This window comes from Salmo salar, chromosome ssa22, assembly GCF_905237065.1.
Source record: "Salmo salar chromosome ssa22, Ssal_v3.1, whole genome shotgun sequence".
NCBI classification, from domain to species: Eukaryota; Metazoa; Chordata; class Actinopteri; order Salmoniformes; family Salmonidae; genus Salmo; species Salmo salar.
The window spans coordinates 23240924-23255509 of NC_059463.1; the positions used below are offsets into that span (position 1 = coordinate 23240924).

A 14586-nucleotide genomic window follows, 5' to 3' on the forward strand; every position below is an offset into this window, starting at 1 on the left:
GGTAGGGGAAAGTGGGGTAAGTTGATCCACTGTTGTTTCTAGGAAACCATACACAAAATTTATAATTTGACCAAATATTTAGGAAGAGGTCATCATTTCATGTGAGGACGAAATCACACGGAAAATGTGGTAAGCAAGTTAGGTCCAAAAAACAGATTTTTAAATTAATTTATTGTGCTAGAGGTTTCATGATGCTTGTATCTAAACCAAAGTAAATACTTTTAAGATGTTTTATTTGTACTATTTTCTATATTGTAGAATAATAGTGAAGACATCACAACTATGAAATAACACCGGTCTCCCTCGTGCCCTGCATTCTGTAGTACAGACATGGCCTGCTTTCCCTTATGTAAGGAATTAGACACTTTCCCATGTTTACTACAGTATGTATTGTAGAATTCACAGTAGCCTAATAAACAAATAAACACATTTAGTTAATAAAATAATGATAAAAAAGACTCTTTCAAAATGCAGATGTTGATTTAGTTATGGATCCATAATGAATTACTATGGGAATAAATATCACTGATTTACAGAAATATTGGAGCAAAGTTGTCTAATGAAGGCAAACAATTTAGAATCCTCCAATCCTGTAGCCTACTCCTGACAATCACGTAGTACATCGCCATATTTTCCAATCCATCCTAACGGAAACTCTGAGGGTTTCGTTTTTTGATTTTCTCTGAATAGAAACACCATAATATTAATCTCGTGAATTAAGCCAGATTTCTTAAAATCAATCCCATATATTATGTTATTACAAAAAGGTTTTAAATTCTCTGGTAATGCCAATAAAGAAGACTATCAAATGCTTCTCAAAGATGCCCTCTGGTGGTCAAACTAGCAATAACTTGCAGTAACAGAAAAAATGGCTGAGAATTAAATGACGTGCCACAGAATGCTGCAGCAGCACGCAGGATGTGCCACAGTATGACGCAACTTTTAAAGGAGGAACCACTGTACATCAGTTGGGGCCTATAAGATTCAATATGAGGTCCTTAACCTAGCATGAAAGTGCATCCTCGTAGCTGTGTGGGCTAATATAGTAAAAATGTTTGCCTTGGGGCAAGTTGAGCCAATGCTCGAGCCAATGACAAGTTGAACAACTTTAAGTGCTTTCTTTCCAGGTGTAATGCAAGGTATTATCACTTGGTTAAGAGGTAACAACAGAGCTCGGTCTTTGTCAAAAGTGTTTAAAAAAGTACAAAATATTTATTACGTGTTAAGCCTGTGTTAAAATATGCTTAAAATTATTAAAAGACCGATTGTGATTGTGTTGAATTGTGTTTGGTTTTAAAAAGGTAGTAGTCATATTTAATTCAGTACATACATTTGGCGGCTTAACTTGCCCCGCAGGACAGGGTATCTTACTTCATACCCGGGGTAAGTTGTGCCAAGGGACAGATTTCTTTGGACAAGCTATGTTTTCCAAACTGTAATGTTTACATTAATTAATTCAGATTCATTCAGATATTCGATGGATACACAACATCCTGAAATACAACGCATTCGGAAAGTATTCAGACCCCTTTGCTTTTTCCACATTTTGTTACGTTACAGACTTATTCTAAAATGGATTAAATAAATAAAAATCCTCATCAATCTACACACAATACCACCATAGTGACAAAGTGAAAACAGTTTCTTTCAAATGTTTGCAAATGTATTACAAATAAAAACATAAATCCCGATTCCACTGATCATCCTTGAGATGTTTATACAACTTGATTGGAGTCCACCTGTTGTAAATTAAATTGATTGGACATGACTTGGAAAGGCACACACCTGTCTATATAAGGTCCCACTGTTGACAGTGCATGACAGAGCAAAAGCCATGAGGTCGAAGGAATTGTCGGTAGAGCTCCGAGACAGGATTGAGTCGAGGCACAGATCTGGGGAAGGGTACCAAAAATGTCTGCAGCATTGAAGCTCCCCAAGAACACAGTGGCCTCCGTTATTCTTAAATGGAAGAAGTTTGGAACCACCTAGACTCTTCCTAGAGCTGGCTGGCTGCCCGTCCAAACTGAGCAATCTGGGGAGAAGGGCCTTGGTCAGGGAGGTGACCAAGAACCCGATGGCCACTCTGAGAGAGCTCCAGAGTTCCTCTGCGGAGATGGGAGAACGTTCCATATGGACAACCATCTCTGCAGCACTCCACCAATTAGGCCTTTATAGTAGAGCGGCTAGACGGAATCCACTCCTCAGTAAAAGGCACATGACAGCCCGCTTGGAATTTGCCAAAATGCACCTGAAGGACTCTCAGACCATGAGAAACAAGATTCTCTGGTCTGATGAAACCAAGATTGAGCTCTTTGGCTTGAATGCCAAGTATCACCTGTGGAGGAAACCTGGCACCATCCCTACAGTGAAGCATGGTGGTTGCAGCGTCATGCTGTGGGGATTTTTTTCAGTGGCAGGGACTCGTCAGAATCAAGGGAAAGATGAACGCTGCAAAGTACAGAGAGAACCTTGATGATAACCTGCTCCAGAGCGCTCAGGACCTCAGACTGGGGCGAAGGTTCACCTTCCAACAGGACAACGACCCTAAGCACACAGCCAATACAATGCAGTAGTGGCTTCTGAATGTCCTTGAGTGGCCCAGCCAGAGCCCGGACTGGAACCCGATCTAACATCTCTGGAAGGACCTGAAAATAGCTGTGCAGCGACGCTCCCCATCCAACCTGACATATCTTGAGAGGATCTGCAGAGAATAATGGGAGAAACTCCCAAAATACAGATGTGCCATGCTTGTAGTGTCATACCCAAGAAGACTCGAGGCTGTACTCGCTGCCAAAGGTGCTCCAACAGTCCAGGGTAAAGAGTCTGAATGCTTATGTAAATATCATATTTCAGAGTTTTTTTTATACATTTGCTAACATTTCTAAAAGCCTGTTTTTGCTTTGTCATTGTGCGGTATTATGTGTAGATTGATGAGGGAGAAAAACATATTTAAAAAATATTCTGACTGGAATTGGGATAGAATCATAAAATTGCACAGAGCATGTATTAGCCTAAGATCAAAAAATATATAAATTATACCTCTATCTGCTAATCAGATCCAAATGACTTTGGTTGAAGAATCTTCCCAATTAAAGTACAGTATGCAAACACAGTGCAGGGATACAGAGATCAGGAGGACCTGCTTAGTTGGGAGGCATTTCAGCCTCATGAATAATGCATAACACTTAATTGCTGTGGTACATGAGGAGCTGGTGGACGTGAGGAGAAATTCCTGCTCTGCTAATGAGCAGAAAAGTGTTTGGAAGAGACACAGAGACACAGGCTAGAGGATCTGGCTAACCATAGGCCGGGAACATGCCCAGATGAATACACAGCCAGACCTAGTCCGTCTGTGATCCATCTGTGTCCCCACCCCATCCCTGGGCCATGATACTGGGCCTGTCTGTCAACGCTCATGCTCTCTTATCTCTCGTCATGATCCTCCCGGATATTCCCTAGTTGATCTCTGGTCCTCGTAGTGGGTGGTGAAGTTGCAGGTGTGCACAGTTGGAGGCACAGCTGCAGGCCAGATCCAGACACTCTCCTATGGGGTAATGCCTTGGCCAATCCAGGAAGGAGAACAGCTGCAGCCAACCAGACCAAGCTTAGCCCAGCCCAGCTCATCCTGTAGCCACATCTATTCAACCATAGCCCACAGAGGCCCCTGGGGATGTATCATATTGTAATCTAATGTGATCCTTTTTTTGCAGCAAAACGACGGTCAGTTCACGGTGATCCAGCTGGTGGGCATGCTGCGTGGCATCGCCTCTGGCATGAAGTACCTGGCCGACATGAACTACGTCCACCGCGACCTAGCCGCACGCAACATCCTGGTCAACAGCAACTTGGTCTGCAAGGTGTCTGACTTCGGCCTGTCCCGTTTTCTGGAGGACGACACGTCAGACCCCACCTACACCAGCGCCCTGGTGTGTACCATGACCTTACTGCAAACACCACACACATACACGTGTGTGCATCCACACTTGCACACTCACACACATAGGCAACGCACGCACATGCCCTCTCCTCCCCTTTAATGGGTTTCCATATCACACACATCCAGTCCCAGGAGTTTAGTTATATCCATCTCCCAGTTTGGATTAGAGAGAATTGTTGCTGTGAATAATCTCTCTCTGTAGAGCCAGGACACTGTGACGATCAGGTTCCCGTCTCACTTCCCTCTATAAGATTGCTCCCTCATTGTGTTGTGTTTCTCAGGGAGGGAAGATCCCTATCCGATGGACAGCCCCTGAAGCCATCCAATACAGGAAGTTCACATCCGCCAGTGATGTCTGGAGCTATGGCATCGTCATGTGGGAAGTCATGTCCTATGGAGAGAGACCTTACTGGGACATGACCAATCAAGACGTATGTATAGTCCTTTATGTATAATTTGTATAATTCGTCAAGCAGAAATACTAGAAATAAATAGCCTGCCATCAAATGTTCACATTTTATTCAAACAAAGGCAAATTATATACAGCCAATTGTTCTTGAATGTTATTACCTCTCTGTGAACCCCCATAGAGATACATTTTGTCATGGTGGTTTTCTTCCCCTGGCTTAACAGCAACTTTCTAACCTGGGTTTAATATGAAAGCCCCCCAGTTACCACAGACCGATAATAAGATGATTTGGAATGCAAGACAACGCTCCGCAGACTATTCCTGCTCTTGACTGGAGCCTCTGTTTCCAGGCTCCCTCTGGGTGATGGAGAAGAGAGCAAATTATGGGGAGAGAGATAATGAAAATAGTTTCAAATTGAAAGTGTGAACGCTAATGCCCTAAGAGGACTGAGGAGCTCGACGGTTATCTTATTAGCGGCTTCAGATAGTGTTTCTACTCCATCAGCATCTTGGTTGGGAGGGAGGCCTCTGAATGAGATTAATCTGGGTCTGAATGGAGCTCCATAATGTCAGTGATAATGAGCAGAGGATCGTGGGTCCTCATCAGAACCCTCCTCTGAGCTGGTCGTTCCCCACACTTAGCCAGGCATCAACTCCCTGATCTCTCGCCCACCACCAACATCACCACAGCCTCTCTTAGTCTCAAACTAGACATTTTTGGCATGACAATGACCATAGAGTTAGCAAAACAGAACAAATGGATCTGGGACCAGGCTCTCACTTAGATATTTGTATGGCAGGAACATTACTGTACATAATTTCTAAAAGCTCTTGATGCCAGACTGACTGAGAATAAGTCACTGCTGCCACAGACTGCACGGATGTGAGGAGCCATTGGTATTAGACTGATACTTTAGTGTGACACTTAACTGGTACAATAAGTATGCAGCCAAGACAAAACAATGTCTAAATGGTAATGGGGGTCATTTCCTACTTAGTGTTAATGCAATAATGTGTGCAGGATTAGGTATGTGTGTGGGCATGTGTGCTGCAGTTTTGACTTGTATAACACTGAGAATTGTGAGAGGATGCTCTACTATCGTCTCTCTCCTCCTCCTCCTCCTCCTCCTCCTCCGCCTCCTCCTCCTCGTAGAGCCTCATAGCAACCCTTAGAGATCTGTATCTCCCCCTGCAGGTGATCAATGCCATAGAGCAGGACTACCGGCTGCCCCCTCCCATGGACTGCCCTAGTGCCCTGCACCAGCTCATGCTGGACTGCTGGCAGAAGGATCGTAACAATCGGCCCAAGTTCAGCCAGATCGTCAACAACCTGGACAAGATGATCCGCAACCCCAACAGTCTGAAGGCCATGACCCCTCTGTCTTCAGGGTGAGTGGAACACTTAGCACGCTCTCCTTAGATCTCCGTCAGTTTATCTGTGGGTTTATCTGTCTCTCTGTCTGTCTGTCTATTAGTGTGTTTGAGTGAAAGTGTTCCTCTGTCTCTCCTGGCCAGTCATCACAATATCCAGGATTGGGCTCAAATACTACTTTCATATTTCCAGGAGGATGTAGTGCAATTGACTTCAAAGATGGGAAAACAATTACATTTTTGGTTACACTTTTGATATTCATGGTACAATTTATTTCAACCAAACGCTGTCTCCTGTTTCTTTTGGCGCCGAGTGGTTATGTAAATAAAACCCTGTTGGTTTCATAGATCAAGTCATTTCCATGAATGCTTCAGGCAAATTATGATTTGAAGCAGTTGCACAATTAAAAAAAAAACATTTTCAAGTACATTTTCCCTGGGTGTCAGTTTCCTATGGATGCTAAAATATACTGAAATCCATATATCCTACGCTATAGTTTCATTTTTGATGGTGTGTAGAATAGAGACTTAGATTTTCCACTGAAACTGTGTGGATACTCCCACTGGGCACACACTGGTTGAATCAACGTTCTTTCCACATCATTTCAATGAAATTGCACCAACGTGGAATAAACGTTAAATTGACTTCTGTGCCCAGAGGGCTGGCTCTTCTAAGCCTGTCACTCCATTTGGAAAGAACATTTTATAAGAAATCAACTCTGAAAATGGCTTCCAGTAGATGACGCCAAGGCTACTTTGTTTTGTACTTAAAACTAATCTAGTGTAGGCTCTCCACTCTTGTGTCTGTTCCAAATGTACTGATTGCCATCATAGAGGTGAGAGAGTTATGACAGTGTCTCTAGAGCTGTGTTTGACTCTTAGTGAATGTATCTTCCCCAGTGTCCATCTTCCTCTCCTGGACCGCAGTGTTCCAGACTTCTCCAGCTTCAGCACGGTGGACGAGTGGCTGGATGCCATCAAGATGGGCCAGTACAAAGACAACTTTGCCAACGCTGACTTCACCAGCTTTGATGTGGTTTCCCAGATGACTATGGAGTAAGTGCCGATCCCAGACCTGTGTTTCTAATAAGATTGATAAGGATGAGGTTGAAGCGAGGCAGGTGGGCTGTTCCTGGACAGTCTCATACCTTAAAGTCTGGGTGACTGCCAGGCTCAGCCCCTGGCTCATCATAAATCTGTCTCTCACTGTATGTCATTAAGAGATAATAACGGTGCAGCACAACTGCTCTGAGCTAGAACAGAGAGTACAGACTCTGGCCATGTGGCTGCCAGGTTTCTTATACAACAGTTAAATGACATAGTAGATATAGGAGAATGAACAGGCGTAGTGATGTTTAGGAATACATTCCTGCCTCAGTAGACTTAATAAAGACATAGACAACATCTATTAGCAGATAGAGACTATTCAAGGTCTGTTTAGTAAATAAGGTACACATTACTCAGCTTATTGTCTCCTATTTATATCTCTTAATATCCTCCTAAAGTCACATTGGAAATCTAAGCTACATACGTCAGTTTTTTTAAATGTCCAACCACATCTCTGGTTACAATATTTAAACCAATAAGACACATCAGTCCATAGGGTTAAGGTTAGGAAACAAAGATGTTCCATTGTTTTCTGAATGGAAGAAGTTGTTCAACGAACAGAGTTAGGCCTGGACAGAATTCTGAATTTGGCAGACCGGGGACCAGAATTGAACCTTGATCTAACTTGTTGAGTTTACCTTGGCTTATGCCATGTGACTTGTTCCATAAAACCTGTTGTGTCTTCCGTGATGGCTTTCTCCTGACTCCTGTGGTTGTGTCTCCTGCCACAGTGACATCCTGAGTGTGGGTGTAACGTTAGCAGGCCACCAGAAGAAGATCCTGAACAGTGTGCAGATGATGCGTGCCTCCATGAACCAGATCCAGTCTGTGGAAGTTTGACCATCCAGAGTGGAGCGGAGGAGAGCAGAGCAGAGGAGAGGGGATTGGGATGCAGGACCCTGGGTGCACGGATGGAGTGGATATGTTTTTGCTTGACCGTGAACCTGGGTTTCCTACCAGACTACCGTCCATCCCCGGTCCCCCCTTCCAATCCCTCTCCTGTCCTCCTCTATGCCCTCATCCAAAGTCCCCTCAACCTTCGAGATCAGCTTTGGAAGGTTGTGGCCAGCATGTCTAAATGACCAGACGTCAATCAACGTGGCTCACAACCGTCCATCTTGGAACCAGGATCATGAGAGGTTACTGACCAGAGACACATTTCTACTACCATCTTCCACCCATGTTTTTTATTTTATTTACGTTGAACTTTTACGCTTGTTTTAAGAATTTTGTAAAGAATTTTGTAAAGAAAAAAAAGTTAAGAACTCTAGGAGTCTATAGATGGTATACAATTGTAAGCTAGGTGAAATGACTAGAAAGGCTACCCTTTAAAAAGGGCCACAGACAAGAAGACAATGAAAACTGGGTGATTTAAGACCAACACTCTCAAAATTAATCTGATATATTCTTTGTGAACTAGGTGAACTGACTTCAGAAACAGAAACGCAACATAAATATTTGCTGCCTCCCTGAAGGCAAACAGCAGAAGAGACTGAGGAACTTGATCTATTCCCCTTTCGTTGATTTGGGACGTAATATAAGTCTGAGCACCATGAAATGGACCTGGCAGAAACTACTGACATGAACAAATTAAAGACATTCAGTTATCTACCAATTCAAAAGTAAAGAAATGTAAACAAAAATACATTTTCTCATATCAAGTAATTTCATTTTCTGTGTGAAAATTGTGATATAGATTTTCTCTCACCATGCTTCCTCTCACCGTGGGAAAATTGATATTTTTTCAATATAAACATAACCTGCCAAATGGAACATCGTCCCCGTGTACCTCAGATGATGTCATGACGATGTCATGATACGCCATGATCCTGTACACATCAGATGCACATGGCATTGGGACTGTGATATGATCACTATGAGCCGGACATAGTTACTAATACCTGGAAGTGATGGATTTACATTTTTCTTAGGGTGACTATAGGGAGGTTTTTATCTGTTGTTATTATTATTAGATTTTTTGGGCAAAATGTTAGTTGTGGATTTTGAAGAATCAGTGTCATAAGCAGCAAACATACAGTACTTCCTCCATGGATGTATAGTGTTTACATAGAAGGAGTGCACATATGTTTTAGTCCTCACATTATCTTGAGGTTTCCCTGTGTTTTCAGCTTCACCGTGTGCATGTGTGTTTGTTTGTGTGTGTCTGCGTGCGTGCCTGGTGCATGGGTGTGTATGTGTGTTTGTGTATGCGTGCGTGTTGCTAAATGTGCTCCGTGGCACAAAGCAACGGCTCCCAAAACTGAGGGGGTAGTGTTTGATAGCATGCTGAGTTAATGATTGATTTCACATAGCTTTGATTTGTTACACTTTACGAAATATAATGCGCTTACATTATATTTAGCTTTTTTCTTCCAGATTGTTTTCCTTTTAAAATAATTTTATATTGAAGTGTTAGGGTTTTAACACCACTGATGGTTATCTCACATTGGTACGGTCACGGACAAATCTTTTCACAGCAGGGCAGTAACATTAGCATGGAATAGTGGATTATTTTACGCATATTTTTTATTATTATTATTGTACATCGTGGATGATTGACAGCTTTTCCAAGTAGTCTCTTGGCAGGGTATGTGACCGCAGATCATACTGGACAATGGACTTCGAATCCGATGACTATCTGGATCTTCCATGCTCTTTTGGAATTTTAGGAAATCATTATTATGTTGGTGCTCACAAATTGTAGATAACTGGAGTCCTTGAGACTTCTATTTTCATTTTATAGATACGTATTGCATTTACTGTATGGCTTCTGTGAAAAACTGCCTGATGAACGGAGAGCTATCATTGTCTTTGTTGTTGTGGCCGATGTGTGGTTTGGTTAGGGAGCCTGATGGGTCTGTGCTAGTTAAAATCCATGGATTCCCCAGAGATGGTAAAACACAGAGTTTACATCACTACTGCAGAGCTCCTAATGGGCAGATCCACTGAGACAGGCCCAGTACTCAATACAGACTGAGGAGCCAGACATGGAGCTCCAGCTGGTCAGACATGTCCATTCCTAGTGGGGGTCCACTGCCTGATCACAGCCCCACTGGCCAGACAGTCAGAGCTAAACACATGCCTCAGATCTACCACTCTTCTCCTCCCACTGTTCTCTGTGCTCTGCTTTTTCAGATCCATTGCTTTGTGACTCTGCATGTTGTCATGTTGACAGACCAGACTGAATTTATGTAGATAACACACAACCTGTGGGCCCCGTATTGGTTTCACAGCAGGTGGCTATGTAAGCAGAGGTTCTTCCACAAAAGGTCATCCTTCCATATACATCATCAGGTGTCCACTTTCCGTTTTAAGGCACTTTGCTGTCTGAGCAGAACAGGAGAGGTATCCTATGTAGGCCTTAGCATTAGACCCCTAAACACAGAATGCGTGAAATCCCGCCTTTGCTCTCGTCTGTCAGTTAGTCCCCATTTCATTCCACCCACTAACCTACATGGCCGTCCAGAGTCTTAATAAATGTGAGCAGGAGCATTGAGGTTTTGATCCAGCTTCTGTAATATCATCCTCCCTGTAGTTTTCCGTCAACATTTCTGTGCGTCACCATGCATATTCCAGTGCAGACTCCATGACAGATGAAACAGCAGGAAGTGCATCACTCTATTAGTCACTGCCCAGAGTAAAAGGGGAAGCTATTCTGTGACCCAACTGTCACTGATGCGACCGTGCAGTTTCCTTTCAAAAAGAGCTCAAAAAGAACTTTCTTCCTTTCCATTGCACAACACTTTAATATTTAAGGGCACCTCAGTGATATTCAGTTAAGCCCAGGCAGCCTGAGTCAGTCTTCCCAAGATATAGACAGATATCCCACTGTCAGAGCAAGTAGTGGCAATTTATGTTCAAGAAAGCATGCCCTACAGGGCAGCACTAGTATTTGTGCTGAAGACGGTGATAGTCATAGGAAGGTGATTAAGGTGATTATCAAGTGATTAAAAGAGCGGTGTGTAAACAAAGTGTTCTTCCACATGTGACGTTCAATCAAAATACATTACTAGGACATGTTGTTATGATGAGATGAGCTAAAACATTCAGTAATGGTGGACTCATATTTAGAGTGATAGGAACATAAATATAGGTAGTAATAAAGTGGTTTTCTTTTATTGCATCACTCTTGGAAGCGTAGGTTTGGTGTGTTACTTCTGTTCAGAGAAGCTAGATTCATATGGAGTTGAGTCAACACATGTTTATTGGTTGCACAGTGTGGGGCCATGGTGACTGCTGAAAGCACTGTGTAATGTATTTATTTATTCTGCCTCTGAACCTAATGGCACAAAGACACCCTGTTTATATACCCATAGTTCATCCAGAGCTATCCTTTGCTCTTGGCCGCAGAAAAAGCTGTCATCCCTCTTTCTTTTATTTTTAAGACATTGATAGCCTCCTTTTAAGAACAGTACAGCTCAGTGGTACTGTTTCATAGCCCAGACCTTCTGATAAAACCCCTTGGCACAGTCGCCCTATTATGGACCTATAATAAGTGATTGATCAATCTGGTGTGATTATGATGGATTTAGTTCAGAATAGATTATTCCCACATTGTAATAAGGTTTATTAGACTTTGCTGTGTGAATCCATGATGGTCATTATCTCACTGGATAGTTCTCTCTGGTGTACAATGCAAGTGTTTAAAGCACCACCCTAAGTACTGTAAATGGGTTACTTTATACATAGATGGTATCAAGGACATTTTTGCATTGGTGAGATTTTGCAGCTCGTTGAAAACGAGTATAAGCTAAAATAGAATAAAAACCACACATAGCTTTTTGTTGAATGATAGTGTTTTTTTTCTCCCCCAAGACCACTGAAATAACAGGCATTTTAAAGACAGTAAATGTACACTTCTTCAAAGCACTTATCAGTGTTTCTATGTTTACATTTTTCATGAGGAAGAAAATGTCTCAAACGTCTGCTCCGTTTATGTAAATTGCATATTATTTAACAGTGCAGGGCATCTACTTCCTTCTCTCCTTTTTCAATGTCCAGGCTCATGAGACAGATGGAGGAATGATGTCTAAAGTGCATAATAATGATTTAACAGCATTGAGACCAGAATACATGTGTTTGTTACAGTAAGGGTCTTTGTTTGGAATCTCAGATAACTTGCTAGTATCACAGAACTCTGTCCTCTGCTGTTTTGTACATCTAAAACTCTCGTCTTTGTTTCAATGGCTTGTATCTGCGGATACTGTTGATGTTTTACTGTCAATGTCATGATAAGTAATACATAACAATTCCCCCCTCTTTTATTTATGAATCAAAACAAAACCAATGTATCTGAGATGTTGATTCAATGCACTGTGGACGCAAAGAACAATTTCCATTCTGTGTTCCAATTTTTTAAGGACGGACGGAAACCGTTATGTCTCAGTGTTAGAATGACATGACAGTGTGCATAAACACAAGCTGTGCCTGCTCGTACTCGTTGGTCTGTGTTTGTGCACCATCCAAATATGTCTCGAGCAGCAGTCTGCCTGCCTGTCTTTGTGGCAGTCAGTTCAGTGTGTATAGAAAATGGCTCCTGTGGATATCTCTTTTACGTAAAGCGTTAGAGCTCCCTCTGCTGACACAGTGGCTAATAGCAGTCTAGTTGTGACAAATGTCCTTATGTTCCTTGCTTTGTCTTATCCCCCCACTTTCCCCTTCCACCCCTATCTCCCCACCTCTCTGGCTGTTGGTGAAGACAGGCTGGGGATGGCCCTGTCTCTCTTGGCCTGTTGTAGCCCTCGTAGACCAGTGCCGGCCCTGACCACTGTGACTGATGTGGGAGGTCCTGTATTTCTGTATAAATGTACATTGACTGTAATCCTGTGAATGATGTAACAATTTCATTATTTGTAATATTGTTATTGGTTTTATTTTCTAAAATGGAAAGCCCAACTCGATTCTCCTCAATAAAAAATGAGATCTGTTATACCACTCTATAATGGTATTCATGGTGTTCTTACTGTCCTCCTCTATAACCCTGTGAAATCATTTCAGCTACAGTGGACATTACTTCAAAGTACTTATGTCATTTTAATACTGTATGATGAGAGGGTTAGTTATATTTTTAACATCATTGACCTGAAAGTGTAAGAATTGCAAAATTACAACCCGAATTGGACTGAATTTATCAGTGTGCACAATTGATCGAAACTCATTTTATGGTATTCATGGTTCAATTACGGGAAATACAGTTGCGGAAGACTCGAGGGAACGGATTTGGTAAAATACAGCATATTTTTTGTAACCATGTCTTTTCCATATGAAAATATTAACATACAACTGTCAGACAGTGGGTTTTTTTGCTAATGTTTTGAGCTAACATTTTTGGGCCACCTCATGCATCACTGTTCTACAGTGTGTCCAAAAACCCTCACTCACACAGCCTCAAATTTTTTTGGGTTTTCATGTCTTTATTCATTTGGACAAAGTACTGTACAGTTTCCCCCCAAGCTGAGGTTCCTGAATGGAGGTCAGACTCTCTTCACCTTCCTCTCAGTTTTAGAGGCCTCATTAGCAGTTGACGTGTGAAAGGCTAGAGACCTCGGTGTGACCTCGCTGAGACTGGCGTGTGTGCTAAAGGGTTTACCCCGTGAGTAGGAGACGGAGTTCAGGAGTTCAGTGGTGAGACCCCGCTGGCACACCAAACCCGTTCTCCCTCTAATCTCGACCACCCGCGAGTCTCTCTTTACACACCGTTAACTATGATGACTTTGGGCCCAGTAGGGCCGACCATGAGCGCAGGTTGGGAAATGCCTGTCATCTCAGATGTCAAATCAAATGTTATTTGACACGTGTGCCGAATACAACCGGTGGAGACTTTACCACGTAATGTTTATTTATGAACCCTTTCCCAACAATGCCGAGTTAAAAAGCAAGAAAAATTTGCTAAATAAAAAAAGGAAATAGTAACACAATAAAATAACAATAAAGAGGCTATATACCAGAGTACAGTACCAAGTCAATGTGCAGGGGTACAAGGTAGTTGAGCTAATAGAGGTAATATGTACATGTAGGTAGGGGTATAAGTGACTAGGCACAGGCTTGTGCAGATGTATGGACAGAATCGTGCAGCAGAAAAATGGGGAGAGTATGTGTGGGGTGGTATTGTTCCTCACTACCACTGCCTAACAATAGCAACCTTTTTTTTCTTCTTGAGTTTGTTGTGTGTTATAAGTTGAAACAGCAGCAGCTGTATAGGGATCAATGAATCAAAACAAGCCAAATATCCTTCCAACCCAGCCTCTCTCTCTCTCTCCCTCTCTCTCTTTCTTTCTCTCTAAATCTCTCTCTCTTTCTAACTCTCCTCCTCTCTCTCTAACTCTCCCCTTCCCCTCTCTCTCTCTCTCTCTCTGTGTGTAGCTTAATGATCATTCATCATCAGTTTGTTTGTTACCGCTGTACCTGCCTTGCTGCAAATGTCACTACTCCAGAGGCGGTCCCAGGGGATCACGTAGTGCATGGTTTCCATAACGATGTCTAAGAGATCACAGCCTTGTGCAGATAATAAGCTCTTCTCAGATCACCAGGTCATTCTGAGTCTATAGCGTAAAGTTCAAAAGTCGGCTGTGTGGAAGGGGGAGGAGTTGTGAACCCAGGCCCACCTGAGCACATGTTAGAATGATAGAATGTGGCATTAAAATGAAATAGGACATCAAGGTTCCACTGGGCTAAGGAGAGCTGGGTCTGATTACCACACAACTGCTCCTAATCAACAACAAACTAAACTCCCTGAGTTATGATAGAGTGGCTAATGCAGTAC

General features: G+C 42.5%; 1 protein-coding gene across 9 annotated transcripts in view; it reads left to right on the top strand.

The window, feature by feature from the left end:
- The window catches only part of ephb2b (eph receptor B2b), a 171504-nt gene extending 158741 nt beyond the window's left edge, over positions 1-12763 (top strand). For 5 of the 9 annotated variants that reach the window (XM_045705124.1, XM_014166649.2, XM_014166651.2 and 2 more), the window contains exons 12-16: positions 3711-3926; positions 4219-4368; positions 5500-5735; positions 6618-6773; positions 7556-12763. In XM_045705124.1, the coding sequence (XP_045561080.1) occupies positions 3711-3926; positions 4219-4368; positions 5500-5735; positions 6618-6773; positions 7556-7664 (867 nt within the window). In that variant the 3' untranslated portion in view covers positions 7665-12763. The remainder of the gene's footprint in view (positions 1-3710; positions 3927-4218; positions 4369-5499; positions 5736-6617; positions 6774-7555) is intronic. The other 4 variants (XM_014166655.2, XM_045705126.1, XM_014166653.2 and 1 more) reach the window with 1 other exon arrangement.
- The last annotated feature ends 1823 nt before the right edge of the window (positions 12764-14586 follow it).